The 25483-nt window shown below is 30.8% G+C and overlaps 1 protein-coding gene across 1 annotated transcript; it reads left to right on the top strand.

Annotated features, from left to right (window-relative positions):
- The first annotated feature begins 1486 nt into the window (after nt 1–1486).
- On the top strand, nt 1487–23138 carry LOC143072484 (very-long-chain (3R)-3-hydroxyacyl-CoA dehydratase-like). The gene is made up of 10 exons (XM_076247415.1): nt 1487–1577; nt 4787–4903; nt 7056–7220; nt 14385–14445; nt 17203–17313; nt 18484–18611; nt 19432–19544; nt 19991–20097; nt 21740–21871; nt 22447–23138. The coding sequence occupies exons 1-10, from the start codon at nt 1494–1496 to the stop codon at nt 22524–22526; spliced, it is 1098 nt and encodes a 365-aa protein (XP_076103530.1). The 5' UTR covers nt 1487–1493; the 3' UTR covers nt 22527–23138.
- The last annotated feature ends 2345 nt before the right edge of the window (nt 23139–25483 follow it).

The raw sequence follows: 25483 nt of genomic DNA, 5'->3' as shown, positions 1-25483 counted from the left end.
TGTAGTTATGTAAAATCTATAAAAAAAATATTTACACCTACTTTTTTATATACATTAAGAATAAAATATTGTTAGTTAAGATATCTTAAAAGCACAGATTTAAAAGGAGTGAAATAGATTTAATAGTAAAGCCTAAAAGGACACATTTGAGTTTATTTATTTCTTGAAAACAAAAGATAAAATGATTAATAAAAATATAGATTACTATTTAATGGTCTGGGATTTATCGTTACTATGTAGGCCGCAATCTTTATCATTACTAGATAGGCCGCAATCTAAACTTAGTTGTTTGGGGGATTATAACTATCATATGTGCAATCACTGACCACTGAAAAAGAGAGACTTTGCAAAAAATGCAAAGTACTAGATGATGAGAAACATTTCTTAATAAATTGTTCTCATAATTCAAATATTAGATTAACATATTTTAATTGCATTAACAGAGAAAGTAATTCATTTTCTAATCTCACTGACAATGACAAAGTTATATATATACTTAACCCATCAACACCAACACAAGTGAATAAACTAGGATCCTTTATAAAAAATGGATGGAACTGAGGACAGGGGACCCTTTAATATTTACCTGAATTTGTGTATATATACTGAGTTACTTAGTTGTTGTCTTTATTTGTTTTTGTTGTTGTTATATGTCACAAACTGTAAAGTTTATATGGCAATAAAACTTTGAATTGAATTGAGTTGAATTGAATTGAATTGAATAAACAAATCATTTAAAAATTGTATGTTTTCGAATATCATAAATATAGTTGTGAAAATGAATAATCAGTCCCTTGCTTTAATGAAAATGAAAAATCTTGCTTCAATAGTGCAGACAATGAATAATTTGTCCTCTTTAAATAGTTTACAAAAATAAATAACCAGTCAAAAAAAAATCCTCCTGCCCCCTGCCTGATTTTGCCATTTAATTAGGGACTTTCTGTTTTGAATTTTCCTTGGAGTTCAGTATTTTTGTTATTTTACTTTTTCCAATTACCCTACACTCCCCATTTTTAAGCTATAAATATAAATTTGTGTGTTCAGTTATCGATTGAAAAACTTTTCTAATATTTAAGAAACTTTTATTAATCAGCAACAGATTCCAAATTGTTCTGGTAAACAGTCATACTGTTTTAAGACAAATTATAATGGAGGAGAAATTTGTGATTTTAAGATTTAAAGACAAATTTAAGAACGTTTTTCGCTTATTCTAAGTGCTTTCTATACAAATATTCATCTCTTTTGAAAAAAATCACCAGTAGTATTTTAAAAATTAAAAAAGATAAATGTATCAAAATCTGTGACATAGCCCATTTCTGTAACTTGACCTTAATACAATATTGTCAAAAACAATATAACACTTATTTCTGAAACTCCAGAATAATTATGTGTACAGACTATGAGTGATATACTGTGTAACTCATCATTTCCTAGATAGAACGTTATTGTCCTACATTATATAAAGACTTTTGGGTAATTAGAACAAACCCAAAATGGGTGAAAAGCTCAGCCCATTTGTTTATTGGGGACAAAAATCGGATATAGTCTCACTAAAAGTGGACTTGAGGGAAGTCATTGTATGTGTTATTAAGATTTAAATCCATATAGCTAATCTGATATTGCATAATTAGGTATAAAATGTAAATTCCCAACAGAAGCATGAGGAATGAATGCTTTATATCACATGCCTCCAAATGCACATCATGTATTATGTGCAAAACGCAGAATGTGCAGATAGGACACCAGTGAAAAAGGAAGGAGATATTATGCCTTTCAACAAAATGTTAAGAATACACTTCCAAAAGACAAACCGTCAACTGAAATATATAGAATAACTACTAGTTTAAGAACAGGATATTGCAATTTAAACTCATATAAATCAATGATATGCCCAGCACTCATCGACAAATGCAGCTGTGGACAAAAAGAAACAGTTGATTATTTCCTTCTGGATTGTGAAAATTATGAGGAGGCTAGAGAAAAACTCCGCTCTGCACTCTATTTCATAACATCAAAACTAACACTTGAATCAGAAGTACTATTAGCAACAACAGAAAATGATAATTACAATCATCACATAGAAGATATTCAACATTTGTTAGGGGTTTTTATTAAAGATACTGGAAGGTTCACAAAATAGATAGTTAAGGTTTTATAAGGGTTAATTATTTTTTTTTTCTTTTCTTTTTTTTCAAATTAATTATTTAATTATTTATTTATTTATTTAGTTTCTCTGCTGTGTGCCACTTCATAAATACAAATGTACTAATGAGTTTAATACAATAGAGACATAAAATTACCAGAGTGATCAAAATTACAGATAGAGATTATAGTGTCAAGTTGACACTTCTAAAGACTAAAGCAGCCATAGAGATTATCTAAAATGTGCGAGAATATATCCCGTGCTTATGTTTGACATGATTTGCCATTATGCAATATTGTATTGAACGAAAACATAAAATGTTGCCCTCCATCTGCTCTGGGAACAGTATATCTAATAGGACAAATACGGCAATTATTTTGGATCAAAGCGCTCTAGGTGGAGGCAAACATTAGTCATTCCCATACATAAACGCACTATCAAATTGGAGTAAAAGGACGGAGCAAACTGAATTAGTGACATGCTTGAACTATTTTACAACAGGGTTTACACAAAAAGATTTAGAATTGATAAGTTCAATTATAAATGATTTACTATATTTAATATATATGTTCCTGATCTGCTATAGACTTTATAACTAAACAAGAAGGGAATTAACTCTTGATGGGTCTTTGCAACATTACAAATACTATACAAAGTTGTTGCTAACAATAATACAACCCAGTTCAATAACATAATTATTACAATACAAAATATTTAAGGAATGACTGTAATATTTTTTCTGTCTATGAAGAAATAACATAAAAAATTTGATGCACACTGAATAATGCGCGTAGCGGGTTATTTAAGGTTCATCATAACAAATATCATAACACTAAAACTACTCAGTGTACAGACTTACCTGTGAAGTTTGAAAATTTTCAAGGCCTGGCATCCACTAGATATATGAAAGTTAAATGCATTTTGTGCTCCAAAAAGATAAAATCGTTTTTGGATTTTGATGGGCGTTTTTTTTCCTTCCTGCAGAAGATGTAAAAATAAACAAACACCTGAATTACTTTGATACTGTCCACTCAGATAAAATATCTATTGTCCATGCCAATCAAGGACAGTCAATACAATTGCAAGACAAACCTGTTCTTACCTGAGAGGGAGCATCTCAAAGTTATATCCCAACTTAGTTTATTTTTACACCTTCTACAGGAAGGAAAAAAAATGCCCAATAAAATCCAAAAAAGATTTCATCTTTCTATATATGCAAGATACATTTAACTTTTAGATATATCTAGTGGATGCTAGGCCTTAAAACTTTCCAAACTGCACAGGTAAGTCTGCGCACAAAGTAATTTTTTAGTTAAAAATTCAGCCATATTTGTCCATTTGTTATGATGAACCTTAACAGTGTGCACCACATTTTTTATGTTATTTCGATTAGACAGAAAAATATTACCGTCATTTTTTATAATTTAATTCTAAATTCCATTTTAAACCGTAGAAAACCATGAAAAAACGTTGATGATGTCACTGTCACATGACTAAATAATGTCTATGGGCTGATAACAAAATAACGTCAGCCAATCAGAAGACGTGTTACTGTACATCCAAAATTAAATTATATAAGATTATTTTGACAAAAAAATTCTACCTGGAATATGTTGATAACTTCTATTGCCGCCTCCTGTAATTAACTTTATATAAAATTAAAAATATTAATGGTTTAACTATGAGCTGTACATATAATAGAACAATTATTTTAATTTTCCTGTACTAGTATATATTGTACGATCATCATCGTCAGGTTTCCACATTATCTTAAATACGTGTCACATTTAAATACTGCTACATTTATATTTTATCATCTGATGTCATGTAGGATTAAACTTCTCCCCATTCCAATGTTTATCGTTCGTACAATTTTAAAAAATATTGACAGATTCTGCACAAACTTTTTCTGTTTACAGACTATTCTTGAAAGACTATTTTAACCATTTTGCTGCGACGCCTTCATTTAAAGTTATAATGCCAAAGCCATTATTCAGCTTAGAAAGAATTTTGCACTCAACTTGACCAAAATGACAGCTGAAAATTACTGCATACACTATATAAATTCTTACCTTTTGTGTGCCAGTTTGTGCAAAATATTTCCTTAAATATTCATTTAACTAAACTATAAAAAAAAAAAGTTAAGAGACCAGAATTTACAGATAACTTAAATTGAATATTCTGTAGGTTTTGTTCCATCAATTGGTTTGAAAATTTATTATAACTTGCTTAACAAAGACAAGTTTGTGAATACTCTGACCACTTTTTTTTTCTTTTCATTTAACATGTTTAAAGATATTATTATATAATATATTTATAAATGTATCTGTTTTTGTTGTCTTGCATAGTCATCTTGCTGAACTTATCCACAATTCCTCTCCCACGTCTGTACCTGACTCAAATTTAGCATGGAAAAGAATCTTGGCTTTAATCTCATGCAGTTAAACCAAAGTTGAATATTGGTATGACAGAACAGAGGAACTGTTGAGAAACTTAAATTTCTATTATCAAATTCTTCTTTTAATAAATAATTTCTCAGATTTTTAGAGGCATGAAAGACTGACCAATTCTGTGTGCAATGCATGCAGAACCTGTTACTTGTCACCGTGGACTTACTTGCTATAAATAATTTACATATTTCAGGATCCAAAGGTAGATATAACAGAAGATGGTTTAACATTTTGCAGTGAAGGACATGGAGTTCAAGGTCAAAATAGATACCAGTTCCATTTAAACTTTTATCTTCCAATAGATCCAGAGGTATTGTCAATTTTATTTGTCTGTGAAATATTGAATTTATATATTATAAAATGAAAAACAAATCAAAGAGCTGGATAGCTCTGAGGGGAAAGACGGCCCTTGTTTCTATTTAATTTTTTTTTTTTTGGAAAGGGGGGGGGGGTATCTTTTGATAGTTTTCATATAAAGAATGATAAAAGAGAACAGCTAGAACATGCAGAAAGGTTGACAATATTGAAATCAATTGTTGTTTATGTAATTTCATTTCCTTAGTTTAGGATTCAATTTGGACCAATGGAAGAGATCTGCATCTTCTATTAAATCTAAACATTTGATTAAAGTTGATAGTTAATTATCTAAAATTCAACTGAATTCTGTCATTTCACAACAACTACAATATTTTTTGAAATCTAGATTGTTTACCACTGAACTGCAGGCTAGGGCCATTTTCCATTTTTTGTGACAGTACTCTTCGATTTTTAATTTTTTTCTTAAGAAAGTGTGGACTGAAAAATCTATTCAGTTTTAAATTTCCATTGATAAAGTTCCCAGTTACAACTCTCATCACAGGGAAACAGGTACTAATAAAAAACAATATGATTGATGTAAACTGTGTGAAGCTTGTTTCCAAATCCTAAATTTGAAATATTTGTAAATTTCATGAATAAATAGGTTGAAACTACAAAATGCAACATTTTTAATTTTTTTTTTTTTTTACCATAACAATGATTATGTTGGTACAAAAAAATTTAGTTTTAATTGAAGACTACTAATCCAATGAAATGTCACATTTTAAGTGTTTAAATACATTAACTTTTATTTTAGTGGATAATTACTCATCAGTTGGGGTGCTCCTGAATTGGAGGAAGATTCTCAAAACAGAATTTTTACAGAAAAAAATCAATAAAATCGTTTCTCTCCCCTATCTCATGTAACCCCACGATCTTTGTTTACTTTGAAAGTTGCTGACCAACAAATTAAAGTATTGCATGTTGATGTTTGGATCATCTACAGCAAACAATATTATGTTTAGATTAAGCAAATACCAATTTGTAATTAGTGCACGATCTCTGGGAATGATTTAAATAACCAGTGAAGGATATCCCTGCTTCTGGTGGCATTCCAAGAATGACGTCACTATAAAATACAATGTAGGTTTGGATATATTTAGAATATCTCGTCATACTGATTTTTCCGGATTGTAAAAGAAACGTAAATAGTGTAAAGGAGAGCTCAAGATACGATAATTTCGTTAGAAACAGAAGGGAAATGTGTAAAAAAGTGTTTAAAGTCAAACTATTCATTTCTGGGTCTCCTTCTCTTCAATCTAAGTAAGATTTGTTGGGGGGTTTTCCACACTATAAAAACAAAATGAATGATGTGAGGGAATGTCACTCTGGTCAACCCCATAGGGGATTGACGGCTTGAAGCCGTCTTTCCCCAAAAATAAAATAAGATATATAGATTGTTGTGATAAAAGCAGTAATTAAAAGTTGTGCTCATTGCTAATTGACAAATGTACATGTACAGAAAGCTAAACAATAAATTTTACCTTACAACTGACAGACAAATAAACAAAAATTCAAACACAAGATTTGTTTGTGTTTTATAAAATATCCTTCAAAAAAACAGTTTAAAATTAAGCAGTTTACAGAATATTAAATACTTTTCTATATGAATAGAACAAAGACTAGAATAATATTTTTAATGACAGACTTATTTTCAATTTACAGCTTAGGCATGTTAGGCATTCAAATATTTTGATACTGAACAAAAAATGCAGACATTTACATTTGTGCAAGAAAAAAATTAAATTGCATAAAAAACAAGGTTAACAGTACAATATTAAACAGATTTTATATAAAATACATGTACTTACATCTAATATGTAGATAAATTTCATTCAAAAACTGAATTGTGGACATTCACATATATGTTATTTTATACTGTAAATTCAGAAAGTATTGCTAGATTTTTATTATTGGGGAAAATGTGACAAGGTGAGTATTGCAATAATAGAAACTCACATTCTAAAATCTGATACATATATCTGTATGCAATTTTTCATACATTTGTATAATTCCAATAATTTTGTACATTCTTCAAAAATCGCAATAATAAATGCACACAATAATTTCTGAATTTACAGGAGTTAATTTCATGTATATTTCAGAAAAGTAAATATAGGATTACAGAGAGAGGAATTGATTTCCACATAGCTAAGAGAGGAGCTGAAGTATGGCCGAGGTTGACGGAAGATAAAGTCAAATATGCTTGGTTAAAGATAGACTTTGATAAGGTGTATTATGAAGAATCAGAAGAGGAACCAAATGATAAGGTTTAAATGAATAAAATGAGATATGTGGTAAACATCATTATGTGCAACCCAAAGACAAAAATATTCAAAAGACATTTATAGAGAAACATAAGGCCAACTTTGTTGAGCTTTAAATATTGCAGAGTTTATTGAAGTTGCTTATAAATTTAACAGAAACAAAAAAAGACCTACCATTTTTCCAAATAACAAAAAACATAAAGATATATCTACTAACATGACTAACAAGATCCTAAAATTAAATTTTGAATAGAGGCCAATATTTTTGGAAGGAGACTGATAAAAGACTTATGCCAGAAATAGCAATTTCATTTTGTAGTTAAAGGGATAATTCGCGATTTTTCACTTTTCATCTTATTATGTTCATAATACCATAAAAAACATATTCACAAAGTTTTATTTCGATATGAAAAGTAATAAAGAAGAAAATTGGGAATAATTAATTTTATTTTTTCAAACTTCCTGACTTATGTCATGTAGTTTAAGTCTTTGAGCATGCCGGGAGTGAAATTAATCTCATTTAAGTCTTGTTCGTAAACCATCTAATAACGCTATTTAAAGCACATCGACGACTTTTGGTGTAGCTATTAACCAACGAAAAGTAAGTGATAGCCATGCAACTTTTAAAATTAGATTGTAGGATTTATGTGTGGATTTTTTATACGAATTCTAGTAATTAAAGTAAATAATACAATTGCACATTTTAATGTTTTTTTTCTTCAAACACTTTAAACAAACATATGAAACTGACACGATCGATAGTGTTTTAAAAAATACATGTTTGTATTCTGAACTTTTTGCGTCATTTCAGCAAACATTTTCACTTGCTTATACTGTGGAAATAAAATGTGTATTAATTTGTGACACTTAGTGAATGTTGAATGCGTAGTTAAACTCAAGGTAATTAAAAGATTAGCATTATGTAATTCTAATCTTTTGATCTTCATTCAGTGACATCTTGGCGTCACGGTTCACCATTTCAGATGTGAACAACATTTCGTATGAATGATATACAGGAGTCAGTTATAGTTTTAGACACAGAAATGTAAGAAAAAGAATTAAAATGAATTTACGGGAGAAATAAGGTCGCACAATAACTGGATAGCTGTTGTATATTTTTATATAATTTGCATAAGCTCACTTTTAAATGAATTATGACTTCTGATTACTTTTGTAACGATAAAATACTGAATTATTTTAATTGAATAAATTTATAGATAAAAATAGCCTTCTAAACACGAGTGTATGAACTAAAAATTGTACTTTTTTGTCGAGCCTGCAACTTTTGTTGCAGAAAGCTCGACATAGGGATAGTGATCCGGCGGCGGCTACGGCGGCGGCAACGGCGGCGGCTACGGCGGCGGCGTTAGCTCACTTCTTAAAAGCTTTATATTTTAGAAGGTGGAAGACCTGGATGCTTCATACTTTGTATATAGATGCTTCATGTTACGAAGTTTCCATCAGTCACATGTCCAATGTCCTTGACCTCATTTTCATGGTTCAGTGACCACTTGAAAAAAAAGTTCAAATTTTTTGTAATGTTGAATTCTCTCTTATTATAAGTAATAGGATAACTATATTTGATGTGTGCGTACCTTGCAAGGTCCTCATGCCCGTCAGACAGTTTTCACTTGACCTCGACCTCATTTCATGGATCAGTGAACAAGGTTAAGTTTTGGTGGTCAAGTCCATATCTCAGATACTATAAGCAATAGGGCTAGTATATTCGGTGTATGGAAGGACTGTAAGGTGTACATGTCCAACTGGCAGGTGTCATCTGACCTTGACCTCATTTTCATGGTTCAGTGGTTATAGTTAAATTTTTGTGTTTTGGTCTGTTTTTCTCATACCATATGCAATAGGTCTACTATATTTGTTGTATGGAATGATTGTTAAGTGTACATGTCTAGCGGGCAGATGTCATGTGACCTTGACCTCATTTTCATGGTTCAGTGGTCAAAGTTAAGTTTTTGAGTTTTGGTCTTTTTATCTAATGCTATATGCCATAGGTCAACTATATTTGGTGTATGGAAATATTTTATGATCTTTATGTCAGTCGAGCAGGTTTTATTTAACCGTGACCTCATTTTCACTGTTCATTGCACAGTGTTAAGTTTTTGTGTTTTGGTCTATTTTTCTTAAACTATAAGTAATGTGTCAACTATATATGTTGTATAGAAGCATTGTTAGCTGTACCTGTCTGCCTGGCATGGTTCATCTGACCTGGACCTCTTTTTCAAGGTTCATTGGTCTTTGTTTAGTTATCTTGGTTAATGTAAAGTTTATGTGACAGTTGTAATAAAGCTTAGATTTATACTTAAGACTATCAACATAATATCAATGATTAGTATAGAAGGCGAGACATTTCAGCGTGTGCACTCTTGTTTAATTAGAATCAGCAACCTTTAATATTTCAAACAGATTGCAATTATATAATTTAGTCCATCCAAAGCGATCTTTATTTACCGATTTAGGAATTAATGTTCTCATCAGAATATTTTAAATCTCACAACGCATGAATACTTCAGCTATTTGAAAAAAAGATGTTTTAAAAAATTGAGAGGAAATTAAAGGATCCTCTTGGAATGGAATCGAAAAATTACGAATAGATATTCTTTTCAAGTGTGAAAAACATCAACCAAATTTATTCATAATCGGGAGTGTCCTTATTAAAATAGTCTTCTTCTCACACCGTATAATACTTTAGCTTTTTGACCAACGATGTTTAAAAAAAAAAAGACAACGAATTTAATGTCATCTTAATTTCCCTATTTTTGAATGTAATTATAAGTCTGTTCAACTGGCAAGAATATCCCTAAAGCGGACAAGCAGTTTATTCTTTAAATTGCTTTCATTGAATATCAAGAAAGAAAATAAATCCCGAAATTAATTTGAAACTTTAATATTCAATAGTTTTCCTAGAAAATATTCACATCCCTTGGGGTTTGTTAGTGTACGTCCAGTTGCATATATTTTACATGAATGTCGGAACAATTGTGATGATGTTGAATTTCTTCCTTTATTCGAGAACTATCTAATTGATATATAAATTTGTGATTTTACTATGTTTATAACTTCGATGAACCGAAGCAAGTTATAAATCGACCTGTATTTAAATCAAATTGGTCCTCTTCTTCTTCTTCTTCTTTTGGTATACAATAGTCTATCGAATTCGATGATTACATACTGTTGGCATACGTGGACTAGTCTATTTACAAAACTGTTACCCCAATTTACAAAAAAAATGTATGTTTCTTTCTTATGTTCAACGTATACATGTAAATATTTTAAATTGCGATATAGCTCCGTAACTTTCTATCCAGGCGTAGAAACGAATCGTCGACAAGTGCTTACATTTTTTTTAAATCAATTTTTCTGGTATGTTCCAATCTGTCCTTTACTATTGACGAGTATATATTACATTTTCCCAAATTAAACCTTGGGGAAAAAAAAGGTAAATAGATTTTTTTTTATTTCATCAAATCTTTTTTTTTTTATAAATAATATTCTTTACACCAGTAATGTTATTTATAAACAAGCGTATGAGTTTAGTAATGACTAGTATATTATATCACTTTATATATAATACCTTATGGAGTAATACCTTTAGCCATGCTGGTGATCAGATGAGGGAAAATCAGAATTTATTGGAATAAAATTTATTACTTTAAAGAAGTAACTTTCAAATTATAAACGAATTAGATTTTTATGCCCCACCTACGATAGTAGAGGGGCATTATGTTTTCTGGTCTGTGTGTCCGTTCGTTCGTCCGTCTGTCCCGCTTCAGGTTAAAGTTTTTGGTCAAGGTAGTTTTTGATGAAGCTGAAGTCCAATCAACTTGAAACTTAGTACATATGTTCCTTATGATATGATCTTTCTAATTTTAAAGACAAATTAAACTTTTGACCCCTATTTCACGGTCCACTGAACATAGAAAATGAAAGTGGGAGTTTCAGGTTAAAGTTTTTGGTCAAGGTAGTTTTTGATGAAGCTGAAGTCCAATCAACTTGAAACTTAGTACATTTGTTCCTTATGATATGATCTTTCTAATTTTAAAGACAAATTAAACTTTTGACCCCTATTTCACGGTCCACTGAACATAGAAAATGAAAGTGCAAGTTTCAGGTTAAAGTTTTTGGTCAAGGTAGTTTTTGATGAAGCTGAAGTCCAATCAACTTGAAACTTAGTACATATGTTCCTTATGATATGATCTTTCTAATTTTAAAGACAAATTAAACTTTTGACCCCTATTTCACGGTCCACTGAACATAGAAAATGAAAGTGCGAGTTTCAGGTTAAAGTTTTTGGTCAAGGTAGTTTTTGATGAAGCTGAAGTCCAATCAACTTGAAACTTAGTACATATGTTCCTTATGATATGATCTTTCTAATTTTAAAGACAAATTAAACTTTTGACCCCTATTTCACGGTCCACTGAACATAGAAAATGAAAGTGCGAGTTTCAGGTTAAAGTTTTTGGTCAAGGTAGTTTTTGATGAAGTTGAAGTCCAATCAACTTGAAACTTAGTACAAATGTTCCCTATGATATGATCTTTTTAATTTTAATGCCTAATTATATTTTTTACCCATTTTCACGGTCCATTGAACATGGAAAATGATAGTGCGAGTGGGGCATCCATGTACTTTGGACACATTCTTGTTGAAAACAATTTTCACGGAACACTTATTTATGATTTGAAGTTTGACTTTTTAACTTATTCCAATATGAATAGTTTACAAATAACAGACTATGGTTATTTGAAAAAAAAAAGAACATTTTCCGTATCAAGTTAGTTAGTCAGATAAAACAACTGTACGATTGACAAGATATCGACACGCAATTACGACTACATCGGTTACTGTAGTTTTGGTCCTTTGTGGTTTATAGACATATCATGATTTTTAATCGGAGAAGATGACAAAATGGTGGAACACAGAGAATTGATACTTCAAATTTAAAATCCATGGTGATCTCTTATCTAGCGGAATAAAACTTTAATATCTATAAATTTGAGCATTCCTATACAGAATGGACATAATATCAATTTTTGATTTTTTATGCCCCACCTACGATAGTAGAGGGGCATTATGTTTTCTGGTCTGTGGCTCCGTCTGTCTGTGCGTCCGTTCGTCCGTTCAGGTTAAAGTTTTTGGTCAAGGTAGTTTTCGATGAAGCTGAAGTCCAATCAACTTGAAACTTAGTACACTTGTTGCTTATGATATGATCTTTTTAATTTTTAAGCCAAATTAGACTTTTGACCCCAATTTCACGGTCCATTGAACATAGAAAATGAAAGGGAATTTTAGGTTTAAGTTTTTGGTCAAGGTAGTTTTTGATGAAGCTGAAGTCCAATCAACTTGAAACCTAGTACACTTGTTGCTTATGATATGATCTTTCTAATTTTAAAGCCAAATTAGACTTTTTGACTCTAATTTCACGGTCCACTGAACATAGAAAAAATGAAAGTGGGAGTTTCAGGTTAAAGTTTTTGGTCAAGGTAGTTTTTGATGAAGCTGAAGTCCAATCAACTTGAAACTTAGTACACTTGTTGCTTATGATATGATCTTTCTAATTTTAAGCCAAATTAGACTTTTGAGCCCAATTTCATGGTCCACTGAACATAGAAAATGAACGTGGGAGTTTCAGGTTAAAGTTTTTGGTCAAGGTAGTTTTTGATGAAGCTGAAGTCCAATCAACTTGAAACTTAGTAAACTTGTTGCTTATGATATGATCATTTTAATTTTAAAGCCAAATTAGACTTTTGACCCCAATTTCACGGTCCACTAAACATAGAAAATGAAAGTGGGAGTTTCAGGTTTAAGTTTTTGGTCAAGGTAGTTTTTGATAAAATTGAAGTCCAATCAACTTGAAACTTAGTACATATGTTCCCTATAGTATAATCTTTCTAATTTTAATGCCAAATTAGATTATTACCCAATTTCACGGTCCATGGAACATGGTAAAGGATAGTGCGAGTGGGGCATCCTTGTACTTTGGACACATTCTTGTTTGCGAAGTTTCCCTTTAAGAGGAAGTTAAAGCTCTCATCTTCATTTTTGTTTTTCTGCATCATAGTATGTCATACAAAATGGAGCCTTATCTAGGAAGTTTAATAATCTACTTTAAAAGGTCTCACTGTGACTTTGGGGTGATATGGCAGAGGTAGGGGCATAGAAAATGATAGTGCAAAGTTCAGGTTAAAGTTTTTGGTTAAGGTAGTTTTTGATGACGTTGAAGTCCAATCAACTTGAAACTTAGTACACATGTTCCCTATGATATGATCTTTCTATTTAAATGCCAAATTAAAGTTTTGACCCCAATTTCACAGTCCATTGAACATGGAAAATGATAATGCGAGTGGGGCATCCATGTATTATGGACACATTCTTGTTGTATGTATTTTTGTTGTGCTTGTACTGATTTTCTGTCCTCGATAGATACCCCATATCCTTTGTTTTTCTTTTAAATCTGATCTTGAAATTTTCATTTTTTAGTGTGCATATACATTTGTATTGTCAGATATATAAATCATTTAAAAGTTCATCCATATCTGAGTAATTTTTTATGCCCCACCTACGAAAGTAGAGGGGCATTATGTTTTCTGGTCTGTGCGTCCGTTCGTTCGTTCGTCCGTCCGTCTGTTCGTTCGTTCGTTTGTCTGTTCGTTCGTCCGTCTGTCCCGCTTCAGGTTAAAGTTTTTGGTCAAGGTAGTTTTTGATGAAGTTGAAGTCCAATCAACTTGAAACTTAGTACACATGTTCCTTATGATATGATCTTTCTAATTTTAAAGCCAAATTAAACTTTTGACCCCAATTTCACGGTCCACTGAACATAGAAAATGAAAGTGCATGTTTCAGGTTAAAGTTTTTGGTCAAGGTAGTTTTTGATGAAGTTGAAGTCCAATCAACTTGAAACTTAGTACAAATGTTCCCTATGATATTATCTTTCTAATTTTAATGCCTAATTATATTTTTTATCCAATTTCACGGTCCATTGAACATGGAAAATGATAGTGGGAGTGGGGCATCCGTGTACTTTGGACACATTCTTGTTAGATATTGTTTTTTTCTTTTTGTGTCGTGTAATTGTTTGTCTGTATATGTTTATTTATACACATTTCCCTTTCTTACTATCACATATCTTTATCGATTATTTTTATTTCTTTTAGATGAGCAATGAAGAAGAAATGATGAAACAGTTAGAAAAGGAATTGAAGTCAATAGAATCAGGTAACTTATTATTATCCTACTTACAAAGATCAGTAAAAAGTTCAGGTTTAAGCAATTAAACAAGAAAAAGACAAGAAAGTAGAGCAATTTATATTGCCTATTATATGTATGCAAAGCAGTGTTGAAGCATCAATTTAATGGCAGAAAAATAGACACAATTTCAATCCAGATACATGTATATAACTATAATACATCTCTCAACATAACGTTACTGCAACTAAAAAATTTGAGATAATGACACTATTCCTTTTTTATCACAGCTTATTAAGGGGCCTTGATCTTCAAATGACTCTAATCTTGATTGAGTAGGATTGTCAGTTTTCCCATTGAAGGTCAGAGTTTCTCCTCCATCAATAAAAACTGATCTTCACAAAAAAGCACAATAATGCTGAAAGTGGCATTGAATACTAATCAATCAATGAATCAATAAAAAATATTACTCTTTAGAACAAGATAAAGAATAAAATAATCATTTATTACTTCTATGTAAATTAGATATATAGACCTCATATACTGTGGATTCATTTATTTGACATGGGTAGTATTTTTATTGGATATTTAATTTTGTGGTATTGGCAAAGTCTGCATACATGTCGATAGCAGATTTGTCATTCGTTGAAGTTTTAAATTCATGGCTCACATATACCCATGAAATCCAAGAAAATTAGTATACAACAAAGAATAATGAATACACTATATAATATATACAGTCTGATCATATTTAAGTAGATATTACAAGTAATTACACCTTATGTAAGAATGCTGCATTTTGATTGGTTAAGAACCAGTGTATTTTTTGCATATTCTAAACTTTTTTCTTCATTTCAAAAGAATTTGGCTATTTTTCACCACTGCCGGTGAATTTGACACTAATTATTCGGAACGTTTCTCTTCTTATCCCAATTATTAAGGCAACGTGATTAATCAATATTGATTGATAGAGATATTCCGAATACTGTAAACAAAAATGTCAGCTCACACGGCTGCAGGCGGTCGTGGGTTAGAAAGATTTGGTACTGCTGAAGATGAAGATATCGATGATTTGATGAATGATGTGTTGGCAAATAACACTAAACGTCAACCAAGTTTGCATTAAAACTAGTTTATGACTATTGTGAGTCTAAAGGAATAGACGCAAATATAGAGGACAGAAGCCCAGCCAGTTTAAATAATTTGTTAAAAGAATTTTATGTTAACATTCGCCAAGCAAATGGAGATTACTATTCAAGAAGTAGCTTTTGTGTCATTCGACAATCTATCAATAGGCACCTAAAGCAGCCGCCACACAACTAACCCTTTGATGTTATAACTGATACTGCATTTACTACTGCAAACAACATCTTCAAAGCAATGTGCAAGAAACTTAGGAAGGAAGGAAAGGGACAAATTAAACATAAAAAATCTGTTGACAAAGGTGATATTAAGAAACTGTATGAACATCCACGTACATTCAATGTTAATTCACCTTCTGGACTATTAAACAAAGTGTGGTTCGAGGTTTTATTATATTTTTGCCGCCGGGGGCAAGAAAATCTCCGTGAAATGAAGCCACAAGACTTTAAAATTTCTAAAGATGATGAAGGAAAAGAATATGTACACAAAATTTCATCTGAAATGACAAAGAACCACCAGGGAGTGGATGAAGAAGACTTTGAGCCGGAAGGGGGCAGAATGTATGCCACCGGAACCCCAGTGTGTCCAGTTTTGTCTTTCAAAAAGTATCTTGGTAAACTAAACCCAAACCAAACTGCGTTTTGGCAGAGACCAAGAGATTCTTTTGATGAAGAGGATGAAATATGGTATGAAAATAAACCCCTTGGGTAGAACACCCTAGGAAGTATGATGAAAAACATTTCAAAATCTGCAAATTTATGCAAATCATACACTAATCACTGTGTGCGAGCAACGTGTATAACTGTTCTTAGTGATTCTGGATTTGAAGCCAGACATATTGTCACTATTTCAGGCCATAGGAATGAACAGATTGTACAGAACTATGTTCGTGACACATCCACAGCGCAGAAGCGTGACATGTCTGCTTCAATTTTGTCATATACCGCTGCTGCAAATTCAACTGCAAATTTAGATCAAAAACAATAACAATGAAAATATAAATAATTCTGTTTTTGATGTCAATGAATCAAATTTAACTGAAGATCAGTGTGATAACATTTTTGAAAGTATTCAACAGGGAGAAGCTGAATTGCACCCTCTTTCGGACTTAACCAACAGAAATCCACAAGCACAAACAACTGGGATGAATAAGCACCCTATCGTGTTTAATAACTGTAATGTTACCATTCACAATATTTCATAAAATTCATGTTTTGAACATTTATAGTTGACACTGTTATTTTTCATGTTTCTGTTTGTATTACACATGGAATATTCATTTTATAAATATTTTACATAGTGTTTTAGTAAACAAAATTAAAAGATTTCCTTTGACCTGTACAAACAGTTATAATCAAAATAGATTCGGTGTAATTAAACAGATATATCATGTTATGGAGGGGTATTTGCGAAAAATACCAGTCTTGGGACCAAATTTCCCTCGCCTAGCGGCTCCGGAAATTTTACAGTCCCTTGACTGGTATTTTTACACCCCTCCATAACATGATATATTTGTTCAATATTTCATATAAAACCATATTGACAAAAGAAAAGAAAATTAATGTGTTCAGTTTTATAGTCTATTATATTTTACTATCGTGTATCAGTCAAATAATTTTTCATTCTTTATTTTTTATTTTTTAGATGTTCCAGATTTTAAAATAGGTTACCTGTTCTTGTATAATTTGTTCCAGTTTGTAGGGTTTACATATATAACTGTTGCCTTGATAGTCAAGTACACAAGGCTTGGTGAGGGTAAGTAACCTATATAAATGTTGCCTTGATAGTTACTGTGGAGTCATTTATTTTAGTTGGTTTCAATTTTCATGGATTGCTAAAAACTTGCATATTCATGGATATTTTATTTCATGGTTTTGCCAATCTCTGTATACAAACCTATTGAAATTATGTAATTCGTTGAAGATTTGAATTTGTGGTTCACCTGTTCCCACGAAACACATGAAAATTGGTATTCAACAAATAATAATGCATCTACAGTAAGTAATCTCTTCATAGATACTTGCCTCGATATAGCCTTTTTGTGCTGATGTGGCATCAAGTAATCACCTATCAATCAATCATCATAGACACCAGGATTTAAATTTTGTATGCTATACACCTGTGTCTACAAAAGACTCTGAGATCAGTTACGTTTAATCAAAAGGGTTAAAAAGTCAAATAAAGTACGAAGTGGAAGAGTATTGAGGACCCAAATTCTCAAAGGTTTTGTTATATTCAGTTAAGGAACTTTACTGGGTAGAAAATCCTGATTTTTTTTTAAATTCACATTTTTATAATCAGTTCATATATTATGATGACCATATCAAATATTCCCTGAAATTTAAAAGAGAATTGGATATTGTGAAGGGAGACAATCTCTTCACATTAAAAAAAAAAAGTGTAGACAATTCAAGTACATTTGAAAAAGTGTTCAGTAAAAAATCAGGATCTGTTAATTATCAGTATTTATTAATTATATGAATACAAAAGAGTCAGGGTTGTTGAAATTTTACAGATAACAGATTACATAAAAGTAATATGGTTTTATCTTCTAGTATGAAAATTTGTGGAAACTGTATAATTTTTTTAGAAATTTGACAAATTTTGATTTTTAAACATGTCTACCAAATTTATGCTTGAAAGAGCTTATATGCTAATGTGATGCATCAGTATCTTATAAATGTAGGTCGGTCACTTAGACCTAAATTTCATACTTCATGACTAAGTAAGATAATTGTGCAACATCTTAAATTGTGTAGGTATAGCATTTTGAAGAGTTATCAGCATTCAAAAGGAGTAAATTGTTCATTACACATTTCTGAACTTTGTTTGTGTTTTATGTTCAAGTTAATAAATAGTAAATGATTATGATAGTCTGAAATTATATTCTGAAAACAATTCCCTTAATAAAGTAACTAATTTTAGCTGCATTGAAGACTGGATTTGATACAGTAGGAACACAATTAATGGTAGTGCAAGCTGTAGCTGTCATGGAAATTGTTCATCCTCTGCTGGGCATTGTCAAAACTAGTGCTATAGCTCCATTTTTACAGGTATGTTTATCCTAAAATTAGAATTTTCAAAATTGAGCTAAAATGTTAACATGTTCAACCGATCAAAAATGTTGAAAGTGATATATTTAGAAAAATTCTGGTCAAAGTACTTTTGGGTTAAAAGGGAAAGAAGATTTATTTCTAGGACAATACTGTTTTTACATGTTAACATGTTCAATCGATCAAAATTGTTGAAAGTGATATATGTAGAAAAAATTATGGTCAAAGTTCTTTTGGGTTTAAAGGGTAAGAAGATTTATTCCTGGAAACAATAGAAGTAATCCTGTCCTAAAATTGAAAAGAAGACGATAAAGTGTATCTTACAAAAAAACAAAAAACATGTATATGTACTTAGATATAGGAAGATGTTGTATGAGCGCCAATGATCCAAGTCACAGTTTATAAAAGTAAACCATTATAGGTCAAGGTACTACCTTCAACAATGTATATAATTTTTGAATGTCTTTGTCTATATGAAGAACGTCTTTCTTGTGTGAATATTTAAAGTATTTTGGACAAACCTAACAATTATTCTGGCACAAAAATGAATTGATATTGTTCTTATTTTATTTTTAGGACCAATTGGCCACTTATCCAACCACAATCCCTTCTATGAATTCTTGGATTGAAAAAAGCTGTTTTAATTGTGGTTAAATTTCTTGATTGTTTGATAATGAAAGTCACTTTGATTAAATTATATATCTTATATTTTGTTCCAATTTTGGTCTTTTCTAAGTCTAAAATACTAATTAAGATGATCTAGACAATATAATAACTGTTTCAAATATTGCATGTGATGATAAATTCTTTATATTTTCAGGTGTTGGGGAGAAATTTTAGTTTATTTGTAATACTTTATCACGAGCCAAGGTTACATACAGCACCAGCTGTGTTCTGTCTATTTTTTGTCTGGAGTGCCATTGAATGTTTCAGGTAAGGAGGGGGAAAAAATTAGTATCTCTGCTTATGTAATACAATATGACTAGCTCACTGATCAGATATGTCATACAATATAACTAGCTAGCTGATCAGATATGAACTGATTTATACTTTTCCAAAAAAATAACCAAAAACAAACAATCAAAAGATTAAAAAAGGTTTCTGTCAATCAGCCCTTTTCAAACAAATTTCTTCAGTAAGTTCATTTATTATTTTAGTCAGAATTTATCCTTATATGAAATTATTGTCAAACCAATCAATTCCAAATTTTAGAGATATGAAACAGAAAGGAGCTATTTAGATGACCTGTGCAAAACAAAAATGTGTGTTAAAAATTAAAATTAAAGATGTGATAATTTCAAACACAGAAACAATGTATTTATTTTAAAGATCTAGCTTTAGTTAAAAATTGGTTTATTTGATATTGTTGTTTTTTTCAGATATCCATTTTACATGTTGTCAACACTAGGTAAAAAGATTGGTTTTATAACATGGCTGAGATACACAGCATGGATTCCTCTCTATCCATTAGGAATATTATTAGAAGGTAATAGAAGTTAAATCAGAATTTTTTTTGAGGTTCTTATTATTGCTTTTATGATTTACGGCTGCCAAACACTGAACTGGCACATTCTTGCTGTGGCGCACACTTTTTAAAGTAAAATTAGATATGTTGTTTTCTGTGACTAAATGAGGTCAAGTTTAATTTTCACAATTTTGGCTTTTCTCGTTGTTGCGTTGTAGACCTTTCCGTTATTTTTATTTATTTTTATATTGAGTTATTTTCTAATATTGCAATACTTAATCTAGTATTTTTTTCAGTTTAACAATCGATGCAAGATGTTTGAAGATGTTAACAGCTACAGGTCATACTGTATATTAATCTATCAAAGGCCTGGAAAAACAAAATGTAAACACGTAAAAAAACAAACAAACAGCTTGATAAAATCTGAAGAAAAAACTGTTGTGGCAGACAACAATTGGCCACCAAATGACGTTAAAGCTAGCAACTATAGGATAGCATACGGCAGGACTTCAAAAAAATATTTGAGCCAGCCGGACATTTTTTGTCTTATCCCATTTTAATCCCTAACGACTAAGTCACAAAAGGCAATTATGTAAATCGGTTGGCCATCATATAACCAATTATCGAAATTAAAAAACAATATTAAACTTTACTTTGATATAATTCCATGTTCTGACGTAAACTGTAAAATTGTCAGTGCATCTTTCGAAATGTGCAAAATCAGCGTACTTATATCTGCCTTATACTCTTTATTTGTACAAAAAAACATTGTCAAAAGCTTTACTTTCGTTTTCAAAAAGCACATTTTCCTTATACCGGATGTTGACAATGATAAAACATGGACCAGAGACGCATACATAAAATCCTTGTACATTTTTAAAGCACGATTGAGTGTAAGAAGCTCTTCTTTGTTATTTCTTCAAGAAAATACTTGAAAAGAATGTAAGATAAAGGTATCAATGATAATTTTAGCATTTTTAAAGAAATTAGAATGCATAATTAAATTTCCCACTTGCGTACATGTGTACTTGTTCAAACAACGTGGTTCTGTTGATTTTTCATTTAAAACCTTTTTAATTTTTTCATCAAATCATATTTAAATGCGTATATCTGATCATTTTAATCTTTTTGGCTGAATTAATTAATAGATGCAAACCGCTTAAATGTAAGAAAATAACTTTGAATAGACTGATCAAGGTCTGATACAAAATAGTTAACCTGTCACCTCAACAGGTAAATTTCAGCTGTCCTTGATAAGAATGAAACTGTAATAAAGTATGGGTAGTTTTGATAGTACTTAATCATCCTGTCACTCTTATGACTGGAAATGTGTGCCTGTTGCAAAACGAAGGGTAAAAAAATCACATAAAATGTTAAAATGACCGTCTCATAGGAAAGCCTTGAAAACTGAAAAGAAGATGACCATTTCATGCTTATCCCAGACTGACAATGTCTGGTAAATTTATAAATGTCTGTAATAAATGACCATTTTGGAAGCCATGGCATAAGGCCTTCAGCAGAATGACAATGATCTTTATAGTAGGATATTTAGAATAGAGAAAATAAGAAAGAAAATTACAAACATAAGATAGGAAAAGAATGGAGAAAATATGATATCAAGTTTAGTATTCCAGTATATCATGCTGTTTGTTTTTGTTTACAGGTACAGTTGGTATTATGGCTATACCTTTATATGAAGATACCGAGATGTTTACATTACAATTACCTAACTCTGCCAACATGGCATTCTATTTCCCATATTTACTACATGCTTACCTCTTACTTCTTTTATTTGGTGAGTACATATGTATATTGTTTTATTAAAGTTATGTAAGTTTTTCAATTGGTTATATTTCAGGCATGTTAAGATAGAGGTTTACTACAAGTAATATTCATATACACCAAATATAGTTGACTACTGCTTATAGTATCCAAAAAACACATGTATCCACAAAAATTTGTAAATGAACAATTAAAATGAGATCAATTGCAGATGAACCCTGCCATGTTTACCTTACAATCAATATAGTTGACCTGTTACTTACAGCATAGGAAAAACAAACAAAATTAGGAATACTTTACATTGAACATTGAAAGTTATCCAAGGTCATACTTGTGTATTCTTACACATGATTTTTTTTTTATCAGAAACTGCAAATCAGAGCTTTCAGAAGTTTTGAAAGTTTCATATGAACATGTTATACCATGTGTTTTCACATACATTGCTTATCAAATTTTGTTTATAGAGATTACAGCAGGGTTTTTATTTTGTGAGCAATGACTTATAGATCAATGTGTTTAACATGAATAAAATATGTACCAGTTAACTCTATTACACAAACATCTTGCTATGTTTAAATTAAATTTCAGGAGGCTACCAGTTGTTGAATTACATGTATAGTCAGAGGAAAAAAGTAATTGGTGTTGGAAGAAAAAAGAAATCAGCATAAAGTATTGAACAAAGACTTATTTTTGTGACTTTTGTTGTGAAAACTGTCAGTATTTGTTTGAAATCATGTAAATCCAGCATTTATAGAGCATTCATTTTTTTGTTGAAAACATTTGCAAAAGTCCTGTAATTTGCATGTCAAGGGTATTCTTTAAAATTTATTTGAAAGAGAATGCTGTAAATTTCTAAGCATTTTAGTTGTAAATGTGCAGAAATACAATGATTATGTTTTTTTAAATTAATATGTTTATGCAGAAAACTTCGAACAAATATTTTGTTAAATTGGCTTTTACAGTAGAAGATATTCTCATTTGTGCAAGTTTGGATAGACATTATTCATATATGAACATAATTATGGAATGTTTTTATCATTATTCATATTTTGTGTGAAAGTTACTTAATTATAAAAGGCTTTGTTGGTGTAATTTGCATGAATGTGATATATGTGACAGAATTTTAATTGTTGTTCAAGTGTTGAAACCTTGTTTATTTGATACGATGAGCATGGGAATATGATTGCCCATTAGAGATAGGTTTTTTTTACAGTATAATGATTTTGTTAATTATGTGATCATATATATATCCTTTACACAATAAATTTGATGAAACATTTTGAATTGTAGACATTATATTAAGGGGGGGAGGAGGAAAAACCAAGGGTTTCATGGTTAATGGACAATTAAGACAATTTTAAAGTAGTGTAAGGGAGGTAATCCAATTACATTTTAAGAACAATGTATTAAAAAATTGAATATAAATTCAAATCATATAACCAATTCCAAGTTCCTCGACTACAGTTATTCTGTGTCAAATATTTAATTACAATCCAAATTCAGACCTGTATTAAGTGCCAATATTGTGTCCATTTTTGCCCCAACTGTTCAGGGTTTGACCTCTGTGGTCGTATCCAGCTGCATTCAGCAAAGCAATTTATTATAGTTTGTTCTTATGTTGTTCTGTTGCACAACTGTCCCAGGTTTCGTTCAATGTTATGTATATAAATCAGGCCATTAGTTTTCCTTGAATTGCTTTACATTTGTCATTTCAGTGTCTTTAAAAGCTGACTATGGAGTAAGGATTTACACATTGTTGAAAGCTGTATGGTGACCTATAGTTCTTAATTTCTGTGGCATTTGGTCTCTTGGCATGGACCATAACTCCAGACTTGCTAAAATGATACTCGTCATATAAAACTTGACCACTATTTTGCCATAAGTAACAGCATATTAAACTTCATATAGCGTTGGTTGAAAGGTTAGATTCACAAGTAAATGCAGAGAAACAACATGAAATACCATTTTTTCAAACTATCAAGAACAACAAAACCTGGGCAGCAAAAGTAAAAATATTCAATATCAAACTTGACCTCCCTTTTTTTATCATTCAGTTATGACATGGAAATGACATAAAGTGCCTTTTTCCAATAGATCATGGATCATAACTCTTGAATGGTGAAAGTGAAATGTGTCAATTTCAAACTTGACTGCCATTTTATCATTCATTAGTTGCAAAAAATTATAATTTGAAAACTATTTGTAGAATGGTTCATGTTTAAAGTTATTGCACAGAAACGACAAAGTGCCATTTCCCAATAGATCAAGGAACATAGCTCCTGAAGAGTATAAGACTATAGGTGAAAATTGTAAATATCAAATTTGACCTCCAATTGGTCATAAGTATTGACATATATAATTTGAAAAGCATCGGTTGAACTGTTCACAAGTAATCAAATGGGAACTGTTGTCAAACAACCAACCGTCTGCTCTTTATAATAAGAGGCTCTCAAGAGCCTGAATCGCTCACCTGTTATTTTTTGCTTAAAATCTTTCCACAATGATTATTTTGCTTTTCAATATATAAAACGAGTGTCTTAAAAATTCCATTTAAATGTATCTGTCATATTCTCTTCAAAAGCGAAAAAAATGCATTTTACCCCCTATGTTCCATTTTAGTCATAGTGGCTATGTGTCTTGATGTACAAGGAAATAAAATACAAAATTTATACTAGATATTCTGAAACTCATTCAACCTAAGTTTGATGAAATTGATTTAGAAGTTTTAAAGCAAGCAAACTATATGAACAAATTCAGAAAAATTGTCTTTAAAGGGCAGCAACTCCTTAAGGGGTCTATTGACAATTTTGGTCATATAAACTTATTTGTAGATCTTACTTTGCTGAACATTTTTGCTGTTTACAGTTTTATCATTAACCAGATGTTCCACAGGGCGCAGCTTTATACGACCGCAGAGGTTGAACCCTGAACGGTTGGGGCAAGTATTGATACAACTTTCAAGCTGGATTCAGCTCTAAATTTGGATTGTGATTAAATAGTTGACACAGCATAGGTTTCTGACACAGAATGAATGTGTTCTAATGAACTTAAAATTTTTGTTTTCTCTTAGAGCAATTCACTATGCTGTTGAATATTAATCCTCTCAAAAAAATGTTTGAAGAAATTTTCTTTTTTATTTATGAAATTTCAAATGAGAAAAATTGAACCCAATTTTTTTAATCACATCCCCCTTTCCCTTATTCCAAAACTAATCTCAATTAAAATTTCTAATGGAGTTTGCAACAATAACTACTCATTTAAATACATCATAAAATATTAAGATGTAAAAAACTGCTTGTTATCACTGAATGGTAAAAATTATTTTAATTTATCAGTTGGTAGTAAAAAGTGAATATACATTGTATATTGTATATAACAAAGATTTAAGTTGATTCTGGACAAAGAAAGATAACTCCAATTAAAAAAAAATCTTGCTATTGCACAATATTTTGCAATTAGATATTTCTTGCTTACTATTCTGGACAAAGAAAGATAACTCTAATTAAAACAAAATTTGCTATTTCACAATATTGTGCAATTAGATATTTCTTGCCATTGAGCAATACTGTGCAATTGAAAAGACTTGCTATTGCACAATACTTAATATAATAATTTTATATCCTGA

The sequence above is a fragment of the Mytilus galloprovincialis genome, chromosome 4 (genome assembly GCF_965363235.1).
Source record: "Mytilus galloprovincialis chromosome 4, xbMytGall1.hap1.1, whole genome shotgun sequence".
Classification (NCBI taxonomy): Eukaryota; Metazoa; Mollusca; class Bivalvia; order Mytilida; family Mytilidae; genus Mytilus; species Mytilus galloprovincialis.
The sequence above is the reverse complement of the archived record's forward strand: the minus strand, read 5'-3'. Positions and strand labels throughout refer to the sequence as shown.

Coding starts and splice junctions, on each gene's coding strand:
- LOC143072484 (XM_076247415.1), top strand. CDS start 1,494: ATGGGTGAAAAGCTCAGCCCATTTGTTTATTGGGGACAAAAATCGGAT. Junction 17,314..18,483: donor GTACACAAGGCTTGGTGAGG/GTAAGTAACCTA, acceptor AACTAATTTTAG/CTGCATTGAAGACTGGATTT. Junction 19,545..19,990: donor AGTGCCATTGAATGTTTCAG/GTAAGGAGGGGG, acceptor TGTTTTTTTCAG/ATATCCATTTTACATGTTGT.